General features: G+C 48.9%; 1 protein-coding gene across 1 annotated transcript; it reads left to right on the plus strand.

The window, feature by feature from the left end:
- Window positions 1-14,094: 14,094 nt before the first annotated feature.
- MADCAM1 (mucosal vascular addressin cell adhesion molecule 1) lies at window positions 14,095-23,465 on the plus strand. The gene is made up of 5 exons (XM_053372860.1): window positions 14,095-14,321; window positions 16,152-16,418; window positions 17,867-18,181; window positions 19,973-20,674; window positions 22,100-23,465. Exons 1-5 carry the CDS (start codon window positions 14,270-14,272, stop codon window positions 22,204-22,206), a joined length of 1,443 nt encoding a protein of 480 aa, XP_053228835.1. The 5' UTR covers window positions 14,095-14,269; the 3' UTR covers window positions 22,207-23,465.
- Window positions 23,466-25,801: the final 2,336 nt, after the last annotated feature.

Raw genomic sequence — 25,801 nt, forward strand, 5'->3', positions numbered from 1 at the left:
GAAATGTATGCCTGCGCTTTCCTATGGTTGTCAAACATGGGGTTGTGAAGAGTGTGGCGCAGCAAAGCACACATTTTTTTGAAGAATCAGCAGCACCTCACATCCTTCGATGTAAACATCCCTCTAGCGCTGAAGGACAGGTTGCGGTGAGGAGATTGAGAAGATGACCTCATGACCAACTCTGATTGGTCTGATCTTTACGTAGTAAGGTAAAGGTAAAGGGACCCCCGACCATTAGGTCCAGTCGCGGATGACTCTGGGGTTGCAGCGCTCATCTCGCTTTACTGGCCGAGGGAGCCGCCGTACAGCTTCCGGGTCATGTGGCCAGCAGGACTAAGCCGCTTCTGGAGAACAAGAGCAGCGCATGGAAATGCCGTTTACCTTCCCGGCGGAGCAGTACCTATTTATCTACTTGCACTTTGACGTGCTTTCGAACTGCTAGGTTGGCAGGAGCAGGGACCGAGCAACGGGAGCTCACCCCGTCATTGTGGGGATTCAAACTACCGACCTTCTGATCGGCAAGTCCTAGGCTCTGTGGTTTAACCCACAGCACCACCCGCGTCCCAATAGTACAGTGGTACCTCGGGTTAAGAACTTAATTCATTCCGGAGGTCCATTCCTAACCTGAAACTGTTCTTAACCTGAAGCACCACTTTAGCTAATGGGGCCTCCTGCTGCCGCCGCATGATTTCTGTTCTCATCCTGAAGCAAAGTGCTTAACCTGAAGCACTATTTCTGGGTTAACAGAGTCTGTAACCTGAAGCGTCCGTAACCTGAAGCATCTGTAACCCGAGGTACCACTGTACTCCAGGTGTGGTCTGACCCAGTCAGAATTTTGTTGTTGTTGAGTCATTTAGTCGTGTCCACCTCTTTGTGACCCCCCGGACCAGAGCACGCCAGGCACTCCTGTCTTCCACTGCCTCCCGCAGTTTGGTCAAACTCATGCTGGCAGCTTCGACAACACTATCCAACCATCTTGTCCTCTGTCGTCCCCTTCTCCTTGTCTTTCCCAACATCAGGGTCTTTTCCAGGGAGTCATCTCTTCTCATGAGGTGGCCAAAATATTGAAGTCTCAGCTTCAGGATCTGTCCTTCCCGTGAGCACTCAGGGCTGATTTCCTTCAGAATGGAGAGGTTGGATCTTCTTGCAGTCCATGAGCAGTACTAGCCCTTCCCTTGATCTGGACACTAGACTTCTGTAGATGCAGCCCGGAATAGCATTAGCCTTTTTTGCTGATGCATCACGCTCTTAACTCATGTTCAGCTTGTGGTCTACTAAGTCCCCAGGATCCTTTTCACATGTCCTGCTGTCAAGCCAAGTGTCCCCCATCCTAAATTTGTGCATCTGGTTCTTCCTGCCTAAGTGCAGAAGCCGGACCCTCCAAATGTCTCTATTTTCAGGGACATCCCTGATTTAGAGAAGCTGTCCCAGGTTATGATTTGATCCTGGAATGTCCCATTTTTCCTTAGGACGTCCTTATTTTCATTGGAGAAATGTTGGAGGGTATGGAGTTATCCGACCCCTGAGCCGTCCGAAGGCAATCCTGTATAGGGAAGTTATTTTTTTAATGTTCTGTTGTATTTTTATATATGTTGGAAGCTGCCCAGAGTAGCTGGGGAAACCCAGTAAGATGTGCGGGGTATAAACAGTAAAATTATCACTTTGGAATGGGACGTCCCTATTTTCACTGGAGAAATGTTGGAGGGTATGCAGAACCGTACGTTTGTCCCTGTGGAAATTCACTGTGTTAATGTTGGCCCAGTTCCCTAGTCTGTAAAAGGGAAAGGGACCCCTGACAATTAGGTCCAGTCATAGCCGACTCTGGGGTTGCAGTGCTCATCTCGCTTTATGGGCCGAGGGAGCCGGCGTACAGTTTCCAGGTCATGTGGCCAGTAGGACTAAGCCGCTTCTGGTGAACCAGAGCAGCGCACGGAAATGCCGTTTACCTTCCCGCCGGAGTGGTACCTATTTATCTACTTGCGCTTTGATGTGCTTTCAAACTGCTAGGTTGGCAGGAGCAGGGACCGAGCAACGGGAGCTCACCCCGTCATTGTGGGGATTCGAACCACTGACCTTCTGATCGGCAAGTCCTAGGCTCTGTGGTTCAACCCACAGCGCCACCCGCGTCCCTCCCCTAGTCTGCAGCTGACCTAAATTCATTGAGTACAATGTAGTTCCTTTGTCCAGAACCATGAGAACTAGAATCTTGGTCTCAGTGAGGCACAAGGGCTTGTGGCTTTTTGAATACCTCTTTGTCAGTTCCTAAGGTGCTGCATTCTCCTCATTCCATGATGGCAAACCTCTAAAAAAAGAAAATGAACGCCTCTGTTTAAAACCCCGCTTCCTAAACCAGTTAAAAACTGATTAGCTGATGACCCGACGGATAAGACGACAGGAAAACAAGCAGCCTTAGCTAAACACCCAAGAGGGCTTTCCGGAATCGGCAAATTTTCGGACCTGCCTTTGTGCAGAAAAGCAAGGCCAAAGGTTTGGTTGGTTTGCTGGCGATGGATGGCCGTCCAAAGGAGGGGGGGGGACGCTCTTTGCTCCAGAGTGGGGACACCCCACCCGAAAATATGTCCGCTAGAAGCTTAGACAATGCTGGGGATTTTTGCGGAGTGCTTGCTAGTGCATTTCCAAAGCACCGCAGAACGGATTTTCATTGTTGTCGTTCTGTGGCTTGGATTCTCTCGGCCCTGGAAGCGGAGATTAATTTCTCTCCGGGAGTCAAAGGTGAGAGGAAAACACACTCGAATCAAGGGGTCAGAAGTGCAGCTTCCAAGAATGTGGAAAGAGGGGAATACCAGAAAGCCTTGAGTGTTCCCATTGTGCTCTAAACTTGCCTAAATCCATGCGCCTCCATGTGGATCTCATTGGTCATTGCCAGGGCCAGATTTAGGTTTTGATGTGGCCCTCAGCTACTGAAGGGAATGGGGCCCTTTATATGTCCAGCTGTCCTTTGTAAACAACAAATTGTTGCTGGCTTTTTTGTGCGTTGAATATATGCTACATGGTAATTTATGGACCGTGAAGAAGGCTGATCGTCGAAGAATGGATGCTTTTGAATTCTGGTGCTGGAGGAGACTCTTGAGAGTCCCATGGACTGCAAGAAGACCAAACCTCTCCATTCGGAAGGAAACCAGCCCTGAGTGCTCACTGGAAGGACACATCCTGAAGCTGAGGCTCCAATACTTTGGCCACCTCAGGAGAAGAGAAGACTCCCTGGAAAAGACCCTGATGTTGGGAAAGATGGAGGGCACAAGGAGAAGGGGACGATGGAGGACGAGATGGTGGGACAGTGTTCTCAAAGCTACCAGCATGAGTTTGACCAAACTGCGGGAGGCAGTGGAAGACAGGAGTGCCTGGCGTGCTCTGGTCCAGGGGGTCACGAAGATGCGGACACGACTAAACGACTAAACAACAACAATAACAATGGGTATCTAAAGCCATTTGCACATAACAAAACATGTACTTTATCAAAGTAATTGTTGAACTGAAATGCAATTAAGAAGAAGGATATTAATAGTGAAATGCAATTAAGAAAAGGATATTAATAGGGAAATAATTATTAAGCTCTAACTTAGAAGGTTTTTTTTTATTCATAACAAACTTAATAACGCAACCACATTGGCATTTGGTAATAACAAAAGTTCCTTTAGAAACACAATTGACAAAGACAGATACTCTAGTCTCTAGAAACTTGCTGTAACATGAAATAAGAGGTGTAAATATATGATGCAAACTACTAATAATTATAAATAACTTTATTAATATGAAGTTAACATGAAATTAAGTGTTATAGGTAAAGGTAAAGGGACCCCTGACAATTAGGTCCAGTCGTGGCCGACTCTGGGGTTGCGGCGCTCATCTCGCTTTACTGGCTGAGGGAGCCGGCATACAGCTTCCAAGTTATGTGGCCAGCATGACTAAGCCGCTTCTGGCGAACCAGAGCAGCGCACGGAAACGCCATTTACCTTCCCGATGGAGCGGTACCTATTTATCTACTTGCACTTTGATGTGCTTTCAAACTGCTAGGTTGGCAGGAGCTGGTACAGAACAACGGGAGCTCATCCGGTCACGGGGATTCGAACCGCCGACCTTCTGATTGGCAAGCCCTAGGCTCTGTGGTTTAACCCACAGCGCCACCCACGTCCCTTTAAGTTAAGTGTTAAATTTAAATTAAGTGTTATAACCTGTAGTTAATACAACACATTTTTATACAGTATCAATATCAATATCAATATTCAAGATTGAATGTCTTGTCCTCGGCTGGACTTGAGGAACGGTTCCAACAGATCCCACACGAAAAATGCCATTGTGGAGATGGCAGTCCCGAATCGGTGGCGCATGCCCTTCTGGCTTGCCCTCTTTATAAAGACGAGGAATGAGATTATCACCCCTCTTTTACTGTCCATCCCAGGTCACCCAACCACTGCCACAGTGTCCATTCTCTTGGCAGATCAAGATGAGCAAGTGACAGCAAAGGTGGCAAGGTTTTTAGCTGGGGCAATCAGAATAAGGTCCACTATTCGGCTGTTGATTCAGGACCCTAAAGTGTGTTTTAAAGAACTGACTTTTCATTTCTGTTCTTTGTATATCGTGTTGTTGCTTTGCTGCTATGGCCGATGGCTGATGCAAATAAAGATTCATTCATTCTGCACCTTTTTGAAACCACGTTCTTTATATAATAATAATAATAATAATAATAATAATAATAATAATAATAATAATAATAATAATAATAATAATTTATTATTTATACCCCGCCCATCTGGCTGAGTTTCCTCAGCCACTCTGGGCGGCTTCCAATCAAGTGTTAAAAACAATACAGCATTAAATATTAAAAACTTCCCTAAACAGGGCTGCCTTCAGATGTCTTTTAAAGAGAAGATAACTGCTTATTTCCTTCACATCTGAAGGGAGGGCATTCCACAGGGTGGGCGCCACTACCGAGAAAGCCCTCTGCCTCGTTCCCTGTAACCTCACTTCTCGCAATGAGGGAACCGCCAGAAGGCCCTCGGTGCTGGACCTCAGTGTCTGGGCTGAACGATGGGGGTGGAGACACTCCTTCAGCTATACTGGGCTGAGGCCGTTTAGGGCTTTCAAGGTCAGCACCAACACTTTGAATTGTGCTCGGAAACGTACTGGGAGCCAATGCAGATCTCTCAGGACCAGTGTTATGTGGTCCCGGCGGCCACTCCCAGTCCCCAGTCTAACTGCCGCATTCTGGATTAATTGCAGCTTCCGGGTCACCTTCAAAGGTAGCCCCACGTAGAGCGCATTGCAGTAGTCCAAGCGGGAAATAACCAGAGCATGCATCACTCTGGTGAGGCAGTCCGCAGGCAGGTAGGGTCTCATTCTGCGTACCAGATGGAGCTGCCCTGGACACAGAATTGACCTGCGCCTCCATGGACAGCTGTGAGTCCAAAATGACTCCCAGGCTGCGCCCCTGGTCCTTCAGGGGCACAGTCACCCCATTCAGGACCAGGGAGTTTTTTCCCCAAAGATGCTGAACTTTAGGCCCTCCAGAAATTGCTAGCCATCCTTGCCTAAAACATTGACCATACTGGGGGAACTGTGGAGAATTGGGGTGCAGCCTTTGCAGAGCCACAGCTTCCCTTGTCCTTGGCAGAAGTTTTATTTTATTTTATTTCTTTTGGGAGGACAGTTCTACTTAGAAGTAGTTCCAAGGCTGGCCGCGGCCAAGCTAAAGCCGGGAAGGAACTCCTTTCCCAGGAAGACCCACTTTCCCATAAACAAGAGGCAGTATTCCTGCAGCCAAGGCGAGGTATCTTGCGGAAATATAACTGCATTAATGAGCGCCGTCGACCTTACCTCCTCTGATCTTCTTATGCCATTTCCCAATTTCTCGTCTTTCGTGAACTTTAGGCTTTCTTCACTAAGTGCTATAGCATCTCTTTTGCATGCAGAAGGTCGCAGGGGCAGCTTTTAATGTTCTGTTTCCTAATTCGCTCCACACCCATTGGCAACTTTTTAAAAAAAGGAAATGTTGTGCAAAAGCCGGTCTGCCTGTTCCTGCCTTGCTTTTGCACCCAGTTTTACATTGTCCTGATTATTATTATTATTATTATTATTATTATTATTATTATTATTATTATTATTATTATTACAGCAACTTACTACCCTAATATGAAGCAATTTTGCACATTATTTTAATAGTAGTAGTAGTAAGGTAAAGGTAAAGGGACCCCTGACCATTAGGTCCAGTCGTGGCTGACTCTGGGGTTGCGGCGCTCATCTCGCTTTATTGGCCGAGGGAGTCGGAGTACAGCTTCCGGGTCATGTGGCCAGCAGGACTAAGCCGCTTCTGGCGAACCAGAGCAGCGCACGGAAACGCCGTTTACCTTCCTGCCGGAGCAGTACCTATTTATCTACTGGTTCTTTGACGTGCTTTCGAACTGCTAGGTGGGCAGGAGCTGGGACAGAGCAACGGGAGCTCACCCCATCGCGGGGATTCAAACCGCCGACCTTCTGATCGGCAAGTCCTAGGCTCTGTGGGTTAACCCACAGCGCCACCCACATCCCAGTAGTAGTAGTAATAGTAATAATAGTAATAATAATAATAATAATAATAATAATAATAATAATAATAATAATAATTTATTACCTATATCCCGCCCATTTGGCCAGGTCTCCCCAACCACTCTGGGCGGCTCCCAACAGAACATTAAAAACACAGTAAAACATCAAACATTACAAACTTCCTTAAACAGGGCTGCCTTCAGATGTCTTCTAGAAAGTTGTTTATTGTCGCCTGGGAGGAGCCACCACCGAGTAGGCCCTCTCGAGACAGACAGGTGCCAACAACGAACTCTGAGTAGGACTAACATTGCATGCTTTATTATCTATTTACTTATTTTTGTAATATGCACACTGCTTGATGGCAAGAAAGAAAACCTCAAAGTGGTTTAGAAGAATGAAACCACCAATAGAATTTTTAATCTTTTGTTGAAAGCCGCCCAGAGTGGCTGGGGAAACCCAGCCAGACGGGCGGGGTATAAATACCGTATTTTTCGATCCATAAGACACACTTTTTCCCTCCCTCCTGAAAAGTAAGGGGAAATGTCTGTGCGTCTTATGGAGCGAATACGTGGTCCCTGGAGCCGAATTGCCCAGGGGCCTAAAGCAGATCATGCTTTTTTTTTTTTTTTTTTGAAAGTGGGAAGGGGGTGTTGAAACAAAGCCGCTGATTGGTAAGCAATCGGGAGGGAGATAAGGGACGCGATAAAGGAGGCTGCCTGGGAGGGGGGGAGGTAAAGACAGCGAACTTGCAAGGAGAGGAGACAGGAAGACTAAAGCAATGAGGAGAGAAATTAGAAGAAAAGGAGGAGCAAAAAACTGCTCCAGCTAAGGAAAAGGCACTAAGGCAAACAAGAGGGAAGGGGGTGTTGAAAGGAAGCAGCTGATCGGCAAGCGATCGGGAGGGAGATAAGGGACGCTAGCGATAAAGGAGGCTGCCTGGGAGGGGGAGGTAAAAGCCCATGGATCCTCAGGAATTTTGCATTGGGTCACCCCAAATTCACCATCAGATCACATAGCATGTCCATGGCTACAGTCTGCACCAAAAAACCCACGCACCCACTGTTGCGTGGGGCCGCAATGGCGCAAAAACGTGGTTACAAAGCACAGATCCACATGGATCCTCAGGATTTTTGCATTGGGCTACCCCAAACTCACCATCAAATCACGTCTGTGGCCACAGCATGAACCACAAAAATCATACATCCACTGTTTCGTGCAGAATATTTGTTTTCTTGTTTTCCTTCTCTAAAAACTAGGTGCGTCTTATGGCCAGGTGCGTCGAAAAATACGGTAATAAATTGTTGTTTCTATGGGTGTAATTTTTTGGACATTGGTCTGCGGAGGCAGCAATGCTGCTCCTCCATGGGGCTGCCCCAGTTTCCTTCACAGTCCCCGCCGCCTTGGACTCCTTTGAAACAGCAAACCTTGGAAGGAAAAGGGTGAGGCCAGCATCAAACATAGCTGGCCGGGTTTCTGTTTGTCTACGAGCTGACCTTTTCATAAATCTGACAAATCTTTTGGAGTGAAAACACAGAGATTAGAAACTGGCAAGGCCTCCTCTGATTCCACGGTTTTTCAGTGGAAACGAGAAGGAAGCTTACGAATTTCGTTGGAAACGCGATTTCAATATGTGACATTGAGGAGGGTTTTCCTACCACGCAAGTGTCCGTTCCACCAAAGGCCAGAGGGTAGCGTTAGGCCAAAGGATTTCTGCATCTGTGAAACTTTCCCCCTTCCCCATGCGAATGTCATTGGACACCTCTCCCCCCGCCCTACTCCTGTTAATGTACACCACATACATTACCTTGCCGACACAGGTCCATATAGCTAAAGCTATGGTTTTCCCAGTAGTGATGTATAGAATCATAGAATCATAGAATCATAGAATCATAGAGTTGGAAGAGAGCACAAGGGCCATCGAGTCCAACCCCCTGCCAAGCAGGAAACAGCATCAGAGCACTCCTGACATATGGTTGTCAAGCCTCTGCTTAAAGACCTCCAAAGAAGGAGACTCCACCACACTCCTTGGCAGCAAATTCCACTGTCGAACAGCTCTTACTGTCAGGAAGTTCTTCCTAATGTTTAGGTGGAATCTTCTTTCTTGTAGTTTGGATCCATTGCTCCGTGTCCGCTTCTCTGGAGCAGCAGAAAACAACCTTTCTCCCTCCTCTATGTGACATCCTTTTATATATTTGAACATGGCTATCATATCACCCCTTAACCTCCTCTTCTCCAGGCTAAACATGCCCAGCTCCCTTAGCCGTTCCTCATAAGGCATCGTTTCCAGGCCTTTGACCATTTTGGTTGCCCTCCTCTGGACACGTTCCAGTTTCTCAGTGTCCTTCTTGAACTGTGGTGCCCAGAACTGGACACAGTACTCCAGGTGAGGTCTGACCAGAGCAGAATACAGTGGCACTATTACTTCCCTTGATCTAGATGCTATACACCTATTGATGCAGCCCAGAATTGCATTGGCTTTTTTAGCTGCCGCGTCACACTGTTGGCTCATGTCAAGTTTGTGGTCAACCAAGACTCCTAGATCCTTTTCACATGTAGTGCTCTCAAGCCAGGTGTCACCCATCTTGTATTTGTGTCTCTCATTTTTTTTGCCCAAGTGCAATACTTTACATTTCTCCCTGTTAAAATTCATCTTGTTTGTTTTGGCCCAGTTCTCTAATCGGTCAAGGTCGTTTTGAAGTGTGATCCTGTCCTCTGGGGTGTTAGCCACCCCTCCCAGTTTGGTGTCATCTGCAAATTTGATCAGGATGCCCTTGAGTCCATCATCCAAGTCGTTGATAAAGATGTTGAATAAGACCGGGCCCAAGACAGAACCCTGTGGCACCCCACTAGTCACTCTTCTCCAGGATGAAGAGGAACCATTGATGAGCACCCTTTGGGTTCGGTCAGTCAGCCAGTTACAAATCCACTGAGTGGTAGCATAGTCAAGACCGCATTTTACCAGCTTCTTTACAAGAATATCATGGGGCACCTTGTCAAATGCCTTGCTGAAATCAAGGTAGGCTACATCCACTGCGTTCCCTTCATCTACCAGGCTTGTAATTCTGTCAAAAAATGAGATCAGGTTAGTCTGACATGACTTATTTTTCAGAAATCCATGCTGACTATTGGTGATGTATGGAAGTGAGAGCTGGACCATGAAAAAGGCTGATCGCCAAAGAATGGATGCTTTTGAATTCTGGTGCTGGAGGAGACTCTTGAGAGTCCCATGGACTGAGAGAAGATCAAACCTCTCCCTTCGGAAGGAAATCAGCCCTGAGTGCTCACTGGAAGGACAGATCCTGAAGCTGAGACTCCAAGACTTTGGCCCCCTCAGGAGAAGAGAAGACTCCCTGGAAAAGACCCTGATGTTGGGAAAGATGGAGGGCACAAGGAGAAGGGGACAACAGAGGACGAGATGGTGGGACAGTGTTCTTGAAGCTACGAACATGAGTTTGACCAAGCTGCGGGAGGCAGTGGAAGACAGGAGGGCTTGGCGTGCTCTGGTCCAGGGGTCACGAAGAGGCGGACACGACAAAACGACTCAGCAACAAGAAGTGTTGTGTTGGGGGTGGAATGAGGAACAGGACTAGGAGGGGTGCAAATATTGCAAAAGGGAAAAAAAGAGTCTTCCACGCTCAAAACGATTACCGCCAGACCCATGGCGGCATTGTCGTCGTTTTGTTTGTTTCTGATACAGTGGTACCTCGGGTTAAGTACTTAATTCATTCTGGAGGTCCGTACTTAACCTGAAACTGTTCTTAACCTGAAGAACTACTTTAGCTAATGGGGCCTCCTGCTGCCGCCGTGCTGCCGGAGCACAATTTCTGTTCTCATCCTGAAGCAAAGTTCTTAACTCGAGGTAATATTTCTGAGTTAGCGGAGTCTGTAACCTGAAGCGTATGTAACCTCAAGCGTATGTAACCCGAGGTACCACTGTATTTGTACCCTCCAACACTTCTCAGATGAAAATAGGGATGTCCCATTCCATCCATAACAACAATTTTGCTCTTTATACATCTTATTGAGTTGCCCCGGCCACTCTGGGCAGCTTCCAGGACCAGCATCTGGGGTTGGCTGTAGGGGGCAGGTATCTTGTGCGCTAGCTAGAAAATCACGTCAGAAGTAATAATAATAATAATAATAATAATAATTTATTATTTATACCCCGCCCATCTGGCTGGGCCTCCCCAGCCACTCTGGGCGGCTTCCATAGAAACCAAAAATACAGTAAAATATCACACGTTAAAAACTTCCCTGAACAGGGCTGCCTTAAGATGTCTTCTGAATGTCAGGTAGTTGTTCATCGCTTTGACATCTGCTGGAAGGGCGTTCCACAGGGCGGGTGCCACCACCGAGAAGGCCCTCTGCCTGGTTCCCTGTAGCTTTGCTTCTCGCAATGAGGGAACTGCCAGAAGGCCCTCGGCGCTGGACCTCAGCGTCCGGGCAGAATGATGGGGGTGGAGACGCTCCTTCAGGTATACTGGACCGAGGCTGTTTAGGGCTTTAAAGGTCAGCACCAACACTTTGAATTGTGCTCGGAAACGTACTGGGAGCCAATGTAGGTCTTTCAAGACCGGTGTTATATGGTCTCAGCGGCCGCTCCCAATCACCAGTCTAGCTGCCGCATTCTGAATTAGTTGTAGTTTTCGAGTCACCTTCAAAGGCAGCCCCACAGAGAGCGCATTGCAGTAGTCCAAGCGGGAGATAACCAGAGCATGCACCCCTCTGGCCAAACAGTCTGTGGGCAGGGAGGGTCTCATCCTGCGTACCAGATGGAGCTGTCCTGGACACAGAATTGACCTGTGCCTCCATGGACATCTGTGAGTCCAGAATGACTCCCAGGCTGCGCATCTGGTCCTTCAGGGGCACAGTTACCCCATTCAGGACCAGGGAATCCTCCACACCTGCCCGCCCCCTGTCCCCCCAAAACAGTACTTCTGTCTTGTCAGGATTCAACCTCAATCTGTTAGCCGCCATCCATCCAAGTGGGGAAGTGGGAGGTCTGGTAAGACTTCTCACCTGCAAACCTTTGCTTGGCTCCACGCTCACTGCAGATCCCTCTGCCTGCTTTTCAGAGCGCGTAGAATTTTTGTGCTTTACTTTTTTTGCTGGTTGTTTTTGGTTTACTTTGGAAAGCTCTGAGAGCTGAATTCTTGCGCATTCTGGAACAAGGTGGTACGAACTTTGTTTGGCACAGAACAGGGGAAAGCCGCTTAGCAAACTCCCTTAAGGCAGTTTATTTTTCTCCAGGTATTCTATATATTTTTTCAGTCTTCTTTCTATAATAAAAGGTAAAGGGACCCCTGACCATTAGGTCCAGTTGTGGCCGACTCTGGGGTTGCGGCGCTCATCTCGCTTTATTGGCCAAGGGAGCCGGCGTACAGCTTCCGGGTCATGTGGCCAGCAGGACTAAGCCGCTTCTGGCGAACCAGAGCAGCGCACGGAAACACCGTTTACCTTCCCGCCAGAGCGGTACCTATTTATCTACTTGCGCTTTGACGTGCTTTCGAACTGCTAGGTTGGCAGGAGCAGGGACTGAGCAACGGGAGCTCACCCCGTCACGGGGATTCGAACCACCGACCTTCTGATCGGCAAGTCCTAGGCTCTGTGGTTTAACCCACAGCGCCACCCGCATTCCTCTACATTGTATAGCTCTCCGTAAAAATTAACTGCCCACATTATCAAAGGACAATACTACCTTATTAAGTTCGCCTACTTCAGCCTTTGAGGTCCAGCAAGCAATCCAACAGCAATGACAAACCTAGACAGCACCTTAAAAAGTACAGTGGTACCTCGCAAGACGAAATTAATTCGTTCCGCGAGTTTTTTCTTCTTGCGAGTTTTTCGTCTTGCGAAGCACGGTTTCCCATAGGAATGCATTGAAAATCAATCAATGCGTTCCTATGGAAACCGCCTTCAGACCAGGTCCGGGGACAGTCTGTCCCCCGACCTCTTCTGAAGGCTGGGGGGGGGCAAGGGCTTTTCTTCCCACCGCCAGCCTTCAGAAGGCTGTTCTGAAGGCTGGCGGTGGGAAGAAAAGCCCTTCTCCCCACCTCCCGCCCCGCAAGCTCCGGGGACAGGAGGGCTTTCCTCCCGACCGCCAGCATTTTAAAAGCCCCCGGGACAGCGGAGACTTCTCCGCTGTCCCGGGGCGATTTTAAAATGCTGGCGGGCGGCAGCGAAGCCTCCGCTGTCCCGGGGCGATTTTAAAATGCTGGCGGGCGGCAGCGAAGCCTCCGCTGTCCCGGGGCGATTTTAAAATGCTGGCGGGCGGCAGCGAAGTCTCCGCTGTCCCGGGGGCTTTTAAAATGCTGGGGGTCGGCAGCGGAGGCTTTGCTCCCGACCACCAGCATTTTAAAAGAGGTCCCCGGAGATTTCCCTATGGGCTTTCTTCTTGCGAAGCAAGCCCATAGGGAAATTCGTCTGGCGAAGCACCTCGAAAAACGGAAAACTCTTTCTTCTTGCGAGTTTTCTGTCTTGCGAGGCATTCGTCTTGCGAGGTACCACTGTAGAGACATCACCTTGCCAACAAAGGTGCGTATAGTTAAAGCTATGGTTTTCCCAGTAGTGATGTAGGGAAGTGAGAGCTGGACCATTAAGAAAGCTGATAGCCGAAGAATGGATGCTTTTGAATTGTGGTGCTGGAGGACTCTTGAGAGTCCCATGGACTGCAAGAAGATCAAACCTCTCCATTCTGAAGGAAATCAGCCCTGAGTGCTCACTGGAAGGACAGATCCTGAAGCTGAGGCTCCAGGACTTTAGCCACCTCATGAGAAGAGAAGACTCCCTGGAAAAGACCCTGATGTTGGGAAAGATGGAGGGCACAGGGAGAAGGGGACGACAGAGGACGAGATGGTGGGACAGTGTTCTTGAAGCTGCCAGCATGAGGTTGACCAAACTGCGGGAGGTAGTGGAAGACAGGAGTGCCTGGCGTGCTCTGGTCCATGGGGTCACGAAGAGGTGGACACGACTAAACAACTAAACAACATCATCATCATCAACAACAATAACAGAGGAGGCTGCCCTGCATAAATCGCTGCTCTGGAGCTCACCCAGATCATGGACTCTGACAGAGACACGACAAATAAACTCTTTATTTTATTTTATTTACTCCTGCTGTGGGTTCAGCTTGGGAGAAAATCAGCATTCCGAACTTCTGAATCTGAGCGATGCAGCGCCATTAGTCGGCCGGTTTCTCGGTGACCACATATCATGCAGAGATCCAGCAGGAAGGCTCCTTCATTCAGGGTCCCAGTGGGATTCCCCCGGACGGCTTTCACGTGAGAAACGGCTTTTTTCACTGTTTATTGGAACACCTCCAATAAACAGAATGGGATTCGTCCGCTGATAAGCAAAGTTGAAGAGTTAATTGCTCTTCTTCATTCTTTGATTAAAAGGAGGAGGGATAGTATTTCTGGAAAAAAGGCTAAATCCAGGATTCTAACATCACTCGGATTATGGGAAGAGGCAGGCTGTGACGGGTGGGTGGATATTGTTTTTTAAACACCCCCTCCTCAACACAGCGGTGGGCGGAGACACCCACCTTGGATTTAAGAGGTCCTGGTGTCATTGAATTTCGGGCAGACTTGGAAACTTCACCAGGGTGAGAGTGGCTGTGAGGAAGGAAGGAAGGAACTGCATTAATTAATTTGGAAAGAGACAGGCTGCTGCTGCTGGAATAAGTCCGTGTAACTGTAGGTAGAGATATAACTGAATTGCAAAGGACATGGCAACCATCAACTTGGGACTCCTGTTCATCTTCGTCAGACTTGGCTGGGGTAAGCTGGATCATCCCCCCCTCCCAAAATGCAATTTTTACCTAGGATTAAACTGGAATTAAATTTATAAACAAGAAAATGTACGATAAGGAAAGTTATGTAATATGATTAGGACTGCGATATGGTCTTTTGAAACACTGATATTGGAAACTGCTACATATACGGTAATTAGTAAGAAATTCAGATGGAAGAGATTCAAGGAAGTCAAATACTATGTTTACGAAGATGGATGGGACTTAATTTTAATTAATTAAGCGGTAATATGCTGCATGTATCTTTTTTCTCTTTTTCTTTGTTTTTATTATTGTTAATCTTTTTTTTTTTACTATGTTTAGCTACTGAAAATAATAAATATTATTTGGAAAAAAATGCAATTTTTTAAAAAGAGACAAAAATAAATAAATGCTATTCCCTCCGCCTTCCACGACCTTCCCATTAAACAATAATAAAAACGCAATTTTCCCCATGACCATCCCAACAGAAAAAACTGCAACGTTTTCCATTAGCGTCTCGACAAAAGGCCGTTTGCAAAAGGAAAAAGTGTATTGTTTTGTTTTGTTTCCCCCCAATTGTTATTTTTTTAAAAAGGAGAAGATTTCTTGCACGACTGAACAGATTTAGTCGGCTCCCAGGCCTTTTAATGGAACGAGCTTGCTTAGCAGTGTTGGGGTAGCAGTGAAAAGACAAATTGAAAAGGCAAAGTATCGCTGAAAGGATGCAGAATTCGCTTTGGGCGGGGGGAAGAAATACAAAAAACTTGGGGTGCCTTACAGAACCGATTGCCACTAGATGTGTGGGCCATAATAATAATAATAATAATAATAATAATAATAATAATAATAATAATAAATTTATTTATACACCGCTCTCCCCGGCCAGAGCTGGGCTCAGGGCGGCTAACACCAGTAAAATTACAGTAGGAACATAATAAGTAGGGGGGGGAAACTAATTTAAAATACAGGTTAAAATGCAATTGAAAATGCAACCTCGTTTTAAAAGCAGCCCATTATGGCACTGAGCCTTCAAAGTTTCATTTTATCCTTATCTACGAGCCACCTTGAGTGCATTTGTTGGCTGCATGTCTACGGAACTCCTTGCCACAAGATGTTAGCATGTCACCCGTTCAGAACTGGCTTCGAAACTGCCCTTGCAACGCCTTTTAAATCTAAGGCACTTCTAATTAATTACTCCTCACAAAACTTCTTGCAAACCTACAAACGTCGTCTGATCTTCACAAATACTTTTCAAATAGTCCGTAAATTTACTCCAGTCTTCCGTGAATTTCTGGTCCCGCCGGTTTTGAATCCTTCCTGTTAGTTTATCTAGTTCTGCATAGTCTATTAACTTCATCCTCCATTCTTCAATCATCGGTAATTCTTCTTGCTTCCATTTTTGGGCCAATAATATTCTTGCTGCTGTTATATAAAAAGAGCTTATATTTGTTTCTATTTATATCACTCCCAACAATGCCCAGTAAAAATGCTTCTGGTTTCTTTATAAATGTATATTTCAACATTTTTTTCATCTCATTATAGATCATCTCCCAGAAGCATTTCACCTTTTTACATTCCCACCACATGTGATAAAATGTTCCCTCTTTTTCTTGACATTTCCAACATTTATTCCTGACTTTATACATTTTCGCTAACTTGACAGGTGTAATATACCATCTATAAATCCTTTTCATCACAATTTCTTTTAGGGCATTGCATGCAGTAAATTTTAAACCTTCTTTCCATAATTTCACCCAATCACTCAGCTGTATATTATACCCAAAATCTTTAGCCCAGTGAATCATAACCTCCTCATCCTTCAAATGCCATTCAACAGGTCTTCCCAGTTCCGTCCTGACAGTCCACCCTCAGAAGGCGCTGGTGGAACTGGGAGGCTCCGTCCGGCTGACCTGCTCCACAGACTGCCCCGGCGGCAAGGTCCAGTGGGAAGGCTTGGACATTGAGCAGGGAGAAGTCTTCTCCAACAAGACTCACAGCATCCTCACCATCGCCAAAGCCACCGTCAGCATGGAAGGAGCCAAGTTCTGCACAGGACAGTGCAGAGGGACCTCCGGACAGAAGAAGGTGGATCTGCAGGTGTACTGTAAGTGCAGAGATGGAGGCGAAGGGGGTGGCCAGGGGGAACCTTCTACATGCCAAGTGCCCGCTCTGCCCCTGAGGTCGCAGCTGCCTGCGGAATGGGCCTCATGTGGTGTCAAGGACACCTGCTTTGCATGCAGAAGGTGTTCAGAGTTGAGGTGCAAACTCAGTGTGCTCAGAAGGCAGCTGGTCTAGGAATCTGGACATCTCCGTCCCGTCCTTTGACATTAGGCTGATAGGTGTCAATCAGAATCTGAACCATAGCTGCCAACTGTCCCTTATTTGGCGGGAAACTCCCTTATCCCAGCGCCGCGTCCCGCTGCTGTCCCTTATTGATGATGTCCCTTAAATTTCCCGGGTTTCATCTTCGCCCGGCTCGGGAGGGAAGCAGTGGCTCAGGGTCCTCCACCGCGAGAGCATGCGCACGAGCTGCCGCGTCTCCATCTCTCCCTTTTCTCCCTCAGGGCGCGTCATGAGGAGACAGGTGGCAGTGGGCGGGCAGGCAGCCCCTCTTTTGCGAGCGCTCCGCCACACTGCCAGGGGAAGCCGGAGGCGGCAGCGGAGGCTGAGGAGGCGGCCTGAGGGAGGAGGAAGGGGAGGGGATGAGGACGGATGCAGAAGGGCAGTGCTTCAGCGGCTGCCGCGGTGCCACAACCGCCTCATGCCGGGCTCCCGGGCAGCGTGGGCGAGAGTCTCTCTCCCTCCCTCCCTCCCTCTCGGGCAGGGAAGGGCCGATGGAACTCCTCGCGCCAGGACGACAGCAGCCCCGACGTGCTGCTTAGCATCCCCTCCAACCAGTGCGGCATCTTAATGTAGTGATTTCCCCCTCTACATCCCTTTCATAACTCTATTTTTATAAATCATTTGTCCACCCGTAGTTCAAATTTTTACTACAAGTTTTCTGTCAATCCTACCAATGTATGTAACTCTTTACAATAGCTTTTCAACTAAATTATAAACTTTCCCCATTCTTTATTAAAGAGGTCGCCTTTCTGGTTTCCAATTCTGCCTGTAAGCCTGGGAAACCCAGCCAGATGGGTCGGGTATAAATAAATTATGATTATGATTATTTTAAAAATTTATTGATTTTCACAAAATTATAAACAAACACATAAAACAAACATAAATCATAACCTTATTAACAATTACACTAATTAACATTGCTAAGCGACTTCCTCGCTTCCCCTTGGTTGAATTTCAATGCAAATCCTTTTAACGGTTCTTGCAAAATTTAACTTGAACATTAACATCCTTAGATCTTTCCATTTTGAAGTTAAACATATAAATCCATCACTTAACTTATATAAAATCCTACGCCAATTAAGTATCTGCAAGCTGTTTCCGATTGATTTAGCTTGACATATTTAACTAAGTAATTATTAAATTTAGTTTATTATTATTATTATTATTATTATTATTATTATTATTAACGCCCCACGGGCTGTTTTCCAGCTTTCCCCGATGCCTTACAACTGGACTCTGAGCCGAAGATTATGAGGACGGGGCAGCCTGCTCGTCTCGTGTGCTCCTTGAGCAAGGTGTACCCTCCAGGCTCCCTGACGCTGACCTGGTTCCGGGGAGAGGAGAGGCTGGAGGCTACGAAGGTGGAAGACGACATGGAGGATTTTGAGCAGCAGCTGATGTTTTATAGCTCCGTCCTTGAGCTCCCGGCAGCCGCAGAGGAAGCAACCTACAAGTGCGAAGCTACTCTGGAGGTCGAGACGGACACCTTCCGCCAATCCAGGGTGGCCGTCGTAAACCCCCAAAGTAAGCTTTGACCATGTGTGAAACCAACATGGAGGAGACCCAAGCCTAAGAGCAATGCTCCCCTCCCTGCCTTCACGCCTACTAAGCCCCTGATTGCTTTAAGGTAAAGGGAAAGGGACCCCTGACCATTAGGTCCAGTCGTGGCCGACTCTGGGGTTGCGGCGCTCATCTCGCTTTATTGGCCGAGGGAGCCGGCGTACAGCTTCCAGGTCATGTGGCCAGCAGGACTAAGCCACTTCTGGCGAACCAGAGCAGCGCACGGAAACACTGTTTACCTTCCCGCCAGAGCGGTACCTATTGATCTACTTGCACTTTGATGTGCTTTCGAACTGCTAGGTTGGCAGGAGCAGGGACCGAGCAATGGGAGCTCACTCCATCGCAGGGATTCGAACTGCCGACCTTCTGATCGGCAAGTCCTAGGCTCTGTGGTTTAACCCACAGCGCCACCTGCGTCCCTGATTGCTTTATCTTCCCTGAATTTGTCCCATCAGATTGAGGTTGAATCCTGACAAGACAGAAGTACTGTTTTTGGGGGGCAGGAGGCAGGCAGGTGTGGAGGACTCCCTGGTACTGAATGGGGCAACTGTGCCCCTGAAGGACCAGGTGCACAGCCTGGGAGTCATTTTGGACTCACAGATGTCCATGGAGTCGCAGGTCAATTCTGTGTTCAGGGCAGCTGTTTATCAGCTCTATCTGGTACCCAGGATGAAACCCTCCCTGCCCGCAGATTGTCTCGCCAGAGTGGTGCATGCTCTGGTTATCTCCCACTTGAACTACTGCCATGTGCTCTCTGTGGGGATAACTTTGAAGGAAACTACAACTAATCCAGAATGCAGCAGCTAGACTGGGGACTGGGAGCAGCCGCCGAAACCACATAACACTGGTCCTGAAAGACCTCCATTGGCTCCCAGTATGTTTCCAGGCACAACTCAAAGTGTTGGGGCTGACCTTGAAAGCCCTAAATGGCCTCAAAGGCCCAGTATACCTGAAGGAGCGTCTCCACCCCCATTGTCCACTCCGGACACCAGGGTCCATCTCCCAAGGGCCTTCTGGCAGTTCCCTCCCTGCAAGATGTGAGGTTACAGGGAACCAGGCAGAGGGCATTCTCGGTAGTGGCACCCGCCCCGTGGAACACCCTTCCATCAGATGTCAAGGAAACAAACAACTATCTGACTTTTAGATTACATCTGAAGGCAGCCCTGTTTAGGGAAGTTTTTAATGTTTGATGTTTGTGTTTTTAACATTCTGTTGGGAGCCGCCCAGAGTGGCTGGGGAAACCCAGCCTGATGGGTAGGGTATAAATAATAAATCATTATTATTATTAAAGCTCTCCGCAGTTGATGGCTGTCGCTGCCTCCTGTAGCAGGTAGTTCCACAGCTCAATTACATGCTGGGGAGAGGCTTTTTTTTTTTAATCTGTCCTGAATCTTCCAGCAGAGGGAAAACATCCCACCCTCCCAAACAGGATGCTAGCTTAACTCGCAGAAGGCTCCCATCAGCTTTGGATCATTTAGAGATTCAAATGCATAAATTGGCTTTTTCAAATCCAGATGCTTTGGACTACAAATCCCATCATCCCTCACCTTTGGTCAGGACTGGCGGGAGCCGTGGCTCAAAGCATTGGAGGGCACTGTGTTGGGCGTTACATTAAAAATATGGCATCAACGCTCAGCCCTTGCTGATAAAAAAGAACTGGCCCAGATTAATCAACTAAACTCTAGTTGATTAATCCGCCGGTGAAAATATTGTGAATGCCTTTTTTTAAAAGATGCAAAAACTTTTGGTTCACAGCCACACAGGTGCCCAGTGCTACAGAGGAGGCCACTTTTGCTCTCGTGGCGGAAAGAATGAGCCGCGTGGCTACTCAGGAGTCGGCCATCACTGAGCCGCCAGCGACCACCCGGGGCCTTCCCCTTCTCTCCACCGAGCCGTCGACCGCTTCTCCAACCCCAGAACCCCTTCCGGAAACGAGTAGCCCTTCTCCGACGAGGAATCCTGTTGCGGCAGTGCAGACGAGCTCTCAGAATTCTGGGGCCGGGGCCAACACCATGCAAGTCCCTGTCTTGACATCGACGGAGACCCCAGCGACTTCGCAACCCCCTCGCTTGACACATGAGCCACCTACCACCACGCCCGTCCCCGCCACGGCCAGCAGCCTCGCCACTCGTGCCGCCGAAAAGCCACGCAGCTCCTCCGCCACCACGGACCCCTCCAGAGACCCCTGTCGCGCAGTCATCACCCCTGACCCCACCCAAGGCAGCACGGGGGGCACCCTGCGGATCACGTGCCTCACGGCCGACTGCGGCAAAGACGTCCAGGTCCGGTGGGTGGAGACGCCTGTGGCTAAGTCCCGGTACCGCCAGGAAGAAGCTGAGGGCCGGTCCACCCTGGTTGTGGAGAGCATCTCCCTGGAGCATCAAGGAGTCTACCGGTGTGTTGCGATAGCCAGCCAGCCTCGCATGGCCAGCTTGACCATCTCCATCGTGCCTAATGGTGAGTACACAGGGGCCCCTTGTCGTTTCATTCTGGCCTCTGCAAAAGCCCTGCTGCCCATTGCGGGCCAACCGCCCATCGTCGCCTAGGGGGTCCTCCCTTCTTGGCCTTTTGAATCCCTAGGGTCTCTGTGTTGTTGTTTAATTGTGTCCAGCTCTTCGTGACCCCCTGGACCAGAGCACACCAGGCACTCCTGTCTTCCACTGCCTCCCGCACTTTGGTCAAACTCATGTTAGCAGCTTCAAGAACACTATCCCACCACCTCGTCCTCTGTCGTCCCCTTCTCCTTGTGCCCTCCATCTTTCCCAACATCAGGGTCTTCTCTTCTCATGAGGTGGCCAAAGTCTTGGAGCCTCAGCTTCAGGATCTGTCCTTCCAGTGAGCACTCAGGGCTGGTTTCCTTCAGAATGGAGAGGTTTGATCTCTGCAGTCCATGGGACTCTCAAGAGTCTCCTCCAGCACCATCATTCAAAAGCATCCATTCTTCAGCGATCAGCCTTCTTTATGGTCCAGCTCTCACTTCCATACGTCACTACTAGGAAAACCATAGCTTTAGCTATACGGACCTTTGTCGGCAAGGTGATGTCTCTGCTTTAGGGTCTCTGTACCAGAACTGCTTTTTATTCCACTGGCTGAGTCATGTAAAAACACCAGGCAGGCCCCACAAATAACCCAGTCCCAGCTAGCTGGACCAATGTTTTGACTTGGTATAAGGTGACTTCCTATGTTCCAGAGCAGGGATCAGCAAACTTTTTCAGCAGGGGGCTGGTCCACTGTCCCTCAGACCTTGTGGGGGGCCGGACTATATTTTTTTTTGGGGGGGTGAACAAATTCCTATGCCCCACAAATAACCCAGAGATGCATTTTAAATAAAAGGACACATTCTACTCATGTAAAAACACGCTGATTCCTGGACCGTCCGCGGGCCGGACTGAGAAAGCGATTGGGCCGCATCCTGCCCACAGACCTTAGCTTGCCTACCCCTGAGTTAGATCATCCCTTATGGAAGATGCGTGGCAGACTTTCTGGCATAGATTGCTACAGTGGTACCTAGGGTTACATACGCTTCAGGTTACATATGCTTCAGGTTGCAGACTCCACTAACCCAGAAATAGTGCTTCAAATTAAGAACTTTGCTTCAGGATAAGAACAGAAATCGTGCTCCGGCCGTGCGGCAGCAGCAGGAAGCCCCATTAGCTAAAGTGGTGCTTCAGGTTAAGAACAGTTTCAGGTTAAGAACGGACCTCCGGAATGAATTAAGTACTTAACCCGAGGTGCCACTGTATTTCTAAAGCGGAGGGGGGTGTTGGGGGGAGTTACTGCCTCGGCACCAGATTCGCCATAGATTGCGCCAGGCTTCTTGCGGCTACGGGAACCGCTGAATTCCACCGCTCACGCTGTCTCCCTTTCTGTGTGTCTCTCCAGCTACTTTCAGCACAGAAACCGCCGTCGCCATCGGAAGCACCGGCTCCCTGTTGGGGGTTGTCATTACCGGTTATGTGGCCCGTCGCTTGTGGCGGAGGCGCGGCTAGGATCCGGCGGCTCTGCCGACACCCGCCTGTTCCGGCGCTGTTCTCTCTGCAGCAGTTACCGTGTTTTCCCCCTGAATTTTTCTGGGGCGCCTCTCCTGCCAGCTGCTGCTACTATAGGGGACCCGCAGGACGACTCGAGAGGTTTCTTTCCGCGCTTCCTGGGGTCACAGAGAAGAGGCAAGTCCAGCAGAGGCACCCTACCACCCCGGCAGAGGGTGGTCGACTTTCCCCACCCACCAATCCATAGCTGTCAACTTACAGATTTGAAAATAAGGGACCAGCAGCCTCGAAAATAAGGGATCAGCAGCCAAAATAAGGGATTTTCAAAACACAGGTAGGTTCAACTTCTGAGCCCCTCCGAGCCAAAGGCAGAGAGCCCAGCCAGCAGCCAAACGAAGCCTCAAGCGGTGGTTCCCACAGCGCAGCAACCCGGCAAAGGGGATGCAGCAAGGAAAACCACCTTCACCTCTCCGCTGGGAAGCGCTGAGCAAAGGCGAGTCCCCAGGCAACACGGCCGATTGGATCGGCACAAGGCATGCAAGCTCCACCCCCCCAGTCGTTCTTAGACTCCTTATTGGGTGAGCAACGCAGCCAAGCAACACAGTTGGAGCCTCCCTCCTCCCTGGCCGGCAGGGAGGGAGGGAGAGGAGCTGCTTCCTTTGAAACCCGGGAAATTGAAGGGACATCTTCAATAAGGGACAGCAGTGGGACATGGCGCTGGGATAAAGGACTTTCCCGCCAAATAAGGGACAGTTGACAGCTATGCACCAATCGACAGGAACAACTTCTGCCAAGACTGAAACCATACGCCGGAATCCTAAGGGGTTTAGGAGGTCATCCGAGTCTAGCTGTCCAGTCAAACGCTGGTCCCTCCTTGACATTTTTTGAGGCCGCGACCCTAAGCACAGGTTGCTTCTGACCGCGCTTGAAATTTAGTGAGTTTTGAGCTGGCCTTTTTTAGGGTTGGGGCAGCGGGCAGGAGGCGAACAGATGCTCCAGAGTTTTGAACACTGCAGAAAAGAGACAGGAGAGAAACTATCCCTAGAGGTGTGGGCCCAACATCGCCGCCATTTCTCCCTCTTTCCCAAATCTTGGACTCAAGACATCAATAGCTGGGTTTGCTGGCTGGCCAACAGACCCCAAGCACAAACCAAATCAGGTATTTCTTTGTGGACTTTTAATTCTCAGGGACGCGGGTGGCGCTGTGGGTTAAACCACAGAGCCTAGGACTTGCCGATCCGAAGGTCGGCGGTTCGAATCCCCGCGACAGCTCCCGTTGCTCGGTCCCTGCTCCTGCCAACCTAGCAGTTCAAAAGCACGTCCAAGTGCAAGTAGATAAATAGGTACCGCTCTGTCGGAAATGTAAACGGCGTTTCCGCGCGCTGCTCTGGTTCGCCAGAAGCGGCTTAGTCCTGCTGGCCACGACCTGGAAGCTGTACGCCGGCTCCCTCAGCCAGTAAAGCGAGATGAGCGCCGCAACCCCAGAGTCAGCCACGACTGGACCTAATGGTCAGGGGTCCCTTTACCTTTTTTTAATTGCCAGAGGTTGTGGCGATGACTAGAGCCTTAGGCTGCCGAGCACCACAGAATCGTAGAATTGGGAGATCTGTGACACGGGAATCTTACTCAATGCGGGACTCGAATCCACAACCCTGTGATTGAGAGTCTCCTTCTCTACTGACTGAGCTATCCCACAGGGCTCTTCTGGTCTTTTTTATGGAGGGCAGATGTGTCAATTAGCTAGGGATGGAACCTCCACAGTCAGGGGAAGTCTCTCTGGGTTGTCCGATACTTAAAATAGAAGGAATGGGACATTGCCTGTGGACAGGGCGGGCGCTAAGCAAATTTTTGCTCCCATTGAGTGAGTTCATCCAGAAATGCCTTTGTCAACCGCAGCCACATCCATAAACGGATTGCTTTGTATATAAGCCATATCTATTGTACATACAGTTGCTGTTTTTTGTACAGATTACCACCGCTGTAATTAAACAGGGTTCTTTTCCACATCATGTCTGCTTTGTATGATCTTAACGAGCCTTAAACCTAAAGCAGCCCCATCTATCGTGGGAAGACGGGATTCCTCAACTGCTTAGAGGACAGCTTCTTCTATTTCAGCGGTTCTCAACCTGTGGCTCCCCAGATGTTGTTGGACTACAACTCCCATCATCCCTGAGCTCTGGCCTTGCTAGCTAGGGGTGATGGGAGTTGTAGTTCAACAACATCTGGGGACCCACAGGTTGAGAAAGGCTGTTCTATTTCATGGGTAGCCAAACTAAGGCCCAGGGGCTGGATCCAGACCAATCACCTTCTAAATCCGGCCCGCAGATGGTCCAGGAATCAGCGTGTTTTCACATGAGTAGAATGTGTCCTTTTATTTAAAAGGCACCTCTGGGTTATTTGTGGGGCCTGTTTGATGTTTATACATGAGTAGAATGTGTGCTTTTATTTAAACTGCATCTCTGTTTAAATAAAACACTTTTCAAAATATAGTCCGGCCCCCCACAAGGTCTGAGGGACAGTGGAAAGGCCCCCTGCTGAAAAAGTTTGCTGACCCCTGTAAATCTATTTTTTAGAGGAGGGGGCTGCGCTCAGTGACAGAACCCCTATTTTGCATCCAGAAGGGCCCAGCTCCAATCCTTGGTCCCTCCAGTTAATAGGATCAGGGAGGAGATAGAAGGGGCAGGTGATGGATCTGAAAGACCAGGCACTGCCAATCAGTGCTGGCTAAACCACAGAGCCTAGGACTTGCCGATCAGAAGGTCGGCAGTTCGAATCCCTGCGACGGGGTGAGTTCCAGTTGCTCGGTCCCTGCTCCTGCCAACCTAGCAGTTCGAAAGCACGTCAAAGTGCAAATAGAGAAATAGGTGCCGCTCCGGCGGGAAGGTAAATGGCGTTTCCGTGCGCTGCTCTGGTTCGCCAGAAGCGGCTTAGTCCTGCTGGCCACATGACCTGGAAGCTGTACGCCGGCTCCCTCGGCCAGTAAAGTGAGATGAGCGCTGCAACCCCAGAGTCGATCATGACTGGACCTAATGGTCAGGGGTCCCTTTACCTTTACCTAATATGGGGATTAGCAGCTAATAAAAGTTTGGGGGCTCTTTTGTTCGGGGCTTCCGAAGACTCAACCGTCTTCCATAAAGACCAAGCCTACTGGCTGCTGTTTTATAATAATAATAATAATAATAATAATAATAATAATAATAATAATAATAATAATTTATTTATACCCTGCCCATCTGGCTAAGTTTCCCCAGCCACTCTGGGCGGCTTCCAATCAAGTGTTAAAAACAATACAGCATTAAATATTAAAAACTTCCCTAAACAGGGCTGCCTTCAGGTGTCTTTTAAAGAGAAGATAACTGCTTATTTCCTTCACATCTGAAGGGAGGGCATTCCACAGGGCAGACGCCACTACCGAGAAGGCCCTCTGCCTGGTTCCCTGTAACCTCACTTCTCGTAGTGAGGGAACCGCCAGAAGGCCCTCAGAGCTGGACCTCAGTGTCCGGGCTGAACAATGGGGGTGGAGATGCTCCTTCAGGTATACTGGACAGAGGCCGTTTCGGGCTTTCAAGGTCAGCACCGACACTTTGAATTGTAC

This window comes from Podarcis raffonei, chromosome 18 (assembly GCF_027172205.1).
Source record: "Podarcis raffonei isolate rPodRaf1 chromosome 18, rPodRaf1.pri, whole genome shotgun sequence".
Taxonomy (NCBI): Eukaryota; Metazoa; Chordata; class Lepidosauria; order Squamata; family Lacertidae; genus Podarcis; species Podarcis raffonei.

What these genes read in the sequence shown, in the direction of transcription:
- MADCAM1 (XM_053372860.1), top strand. Translation starts at nt 14,270, where the DNA reads ATGGCAACCATCAACTTGGGACTCCTGTTCATCTTCGTCAGACTTGGC. An exon ending in CTTCGTCAGACTTGGCTGGG is followed by an intron (nt 14,322 to 16,151) that starts GTAAGCTGGATC and finishes GCCATTCAACAG; the next exon opens with GTCTTCCCAGTTCCGTCCTG. An exon ending in GGCCGTCGTAAACCCCCAAA is followed by an intron (nt 18,182 to 19,972) that starts GTAAGCTTTGAC and finishes TTTGGTTCACAG; the next exon opens with CCACACAGGTGCCCAGTGCT.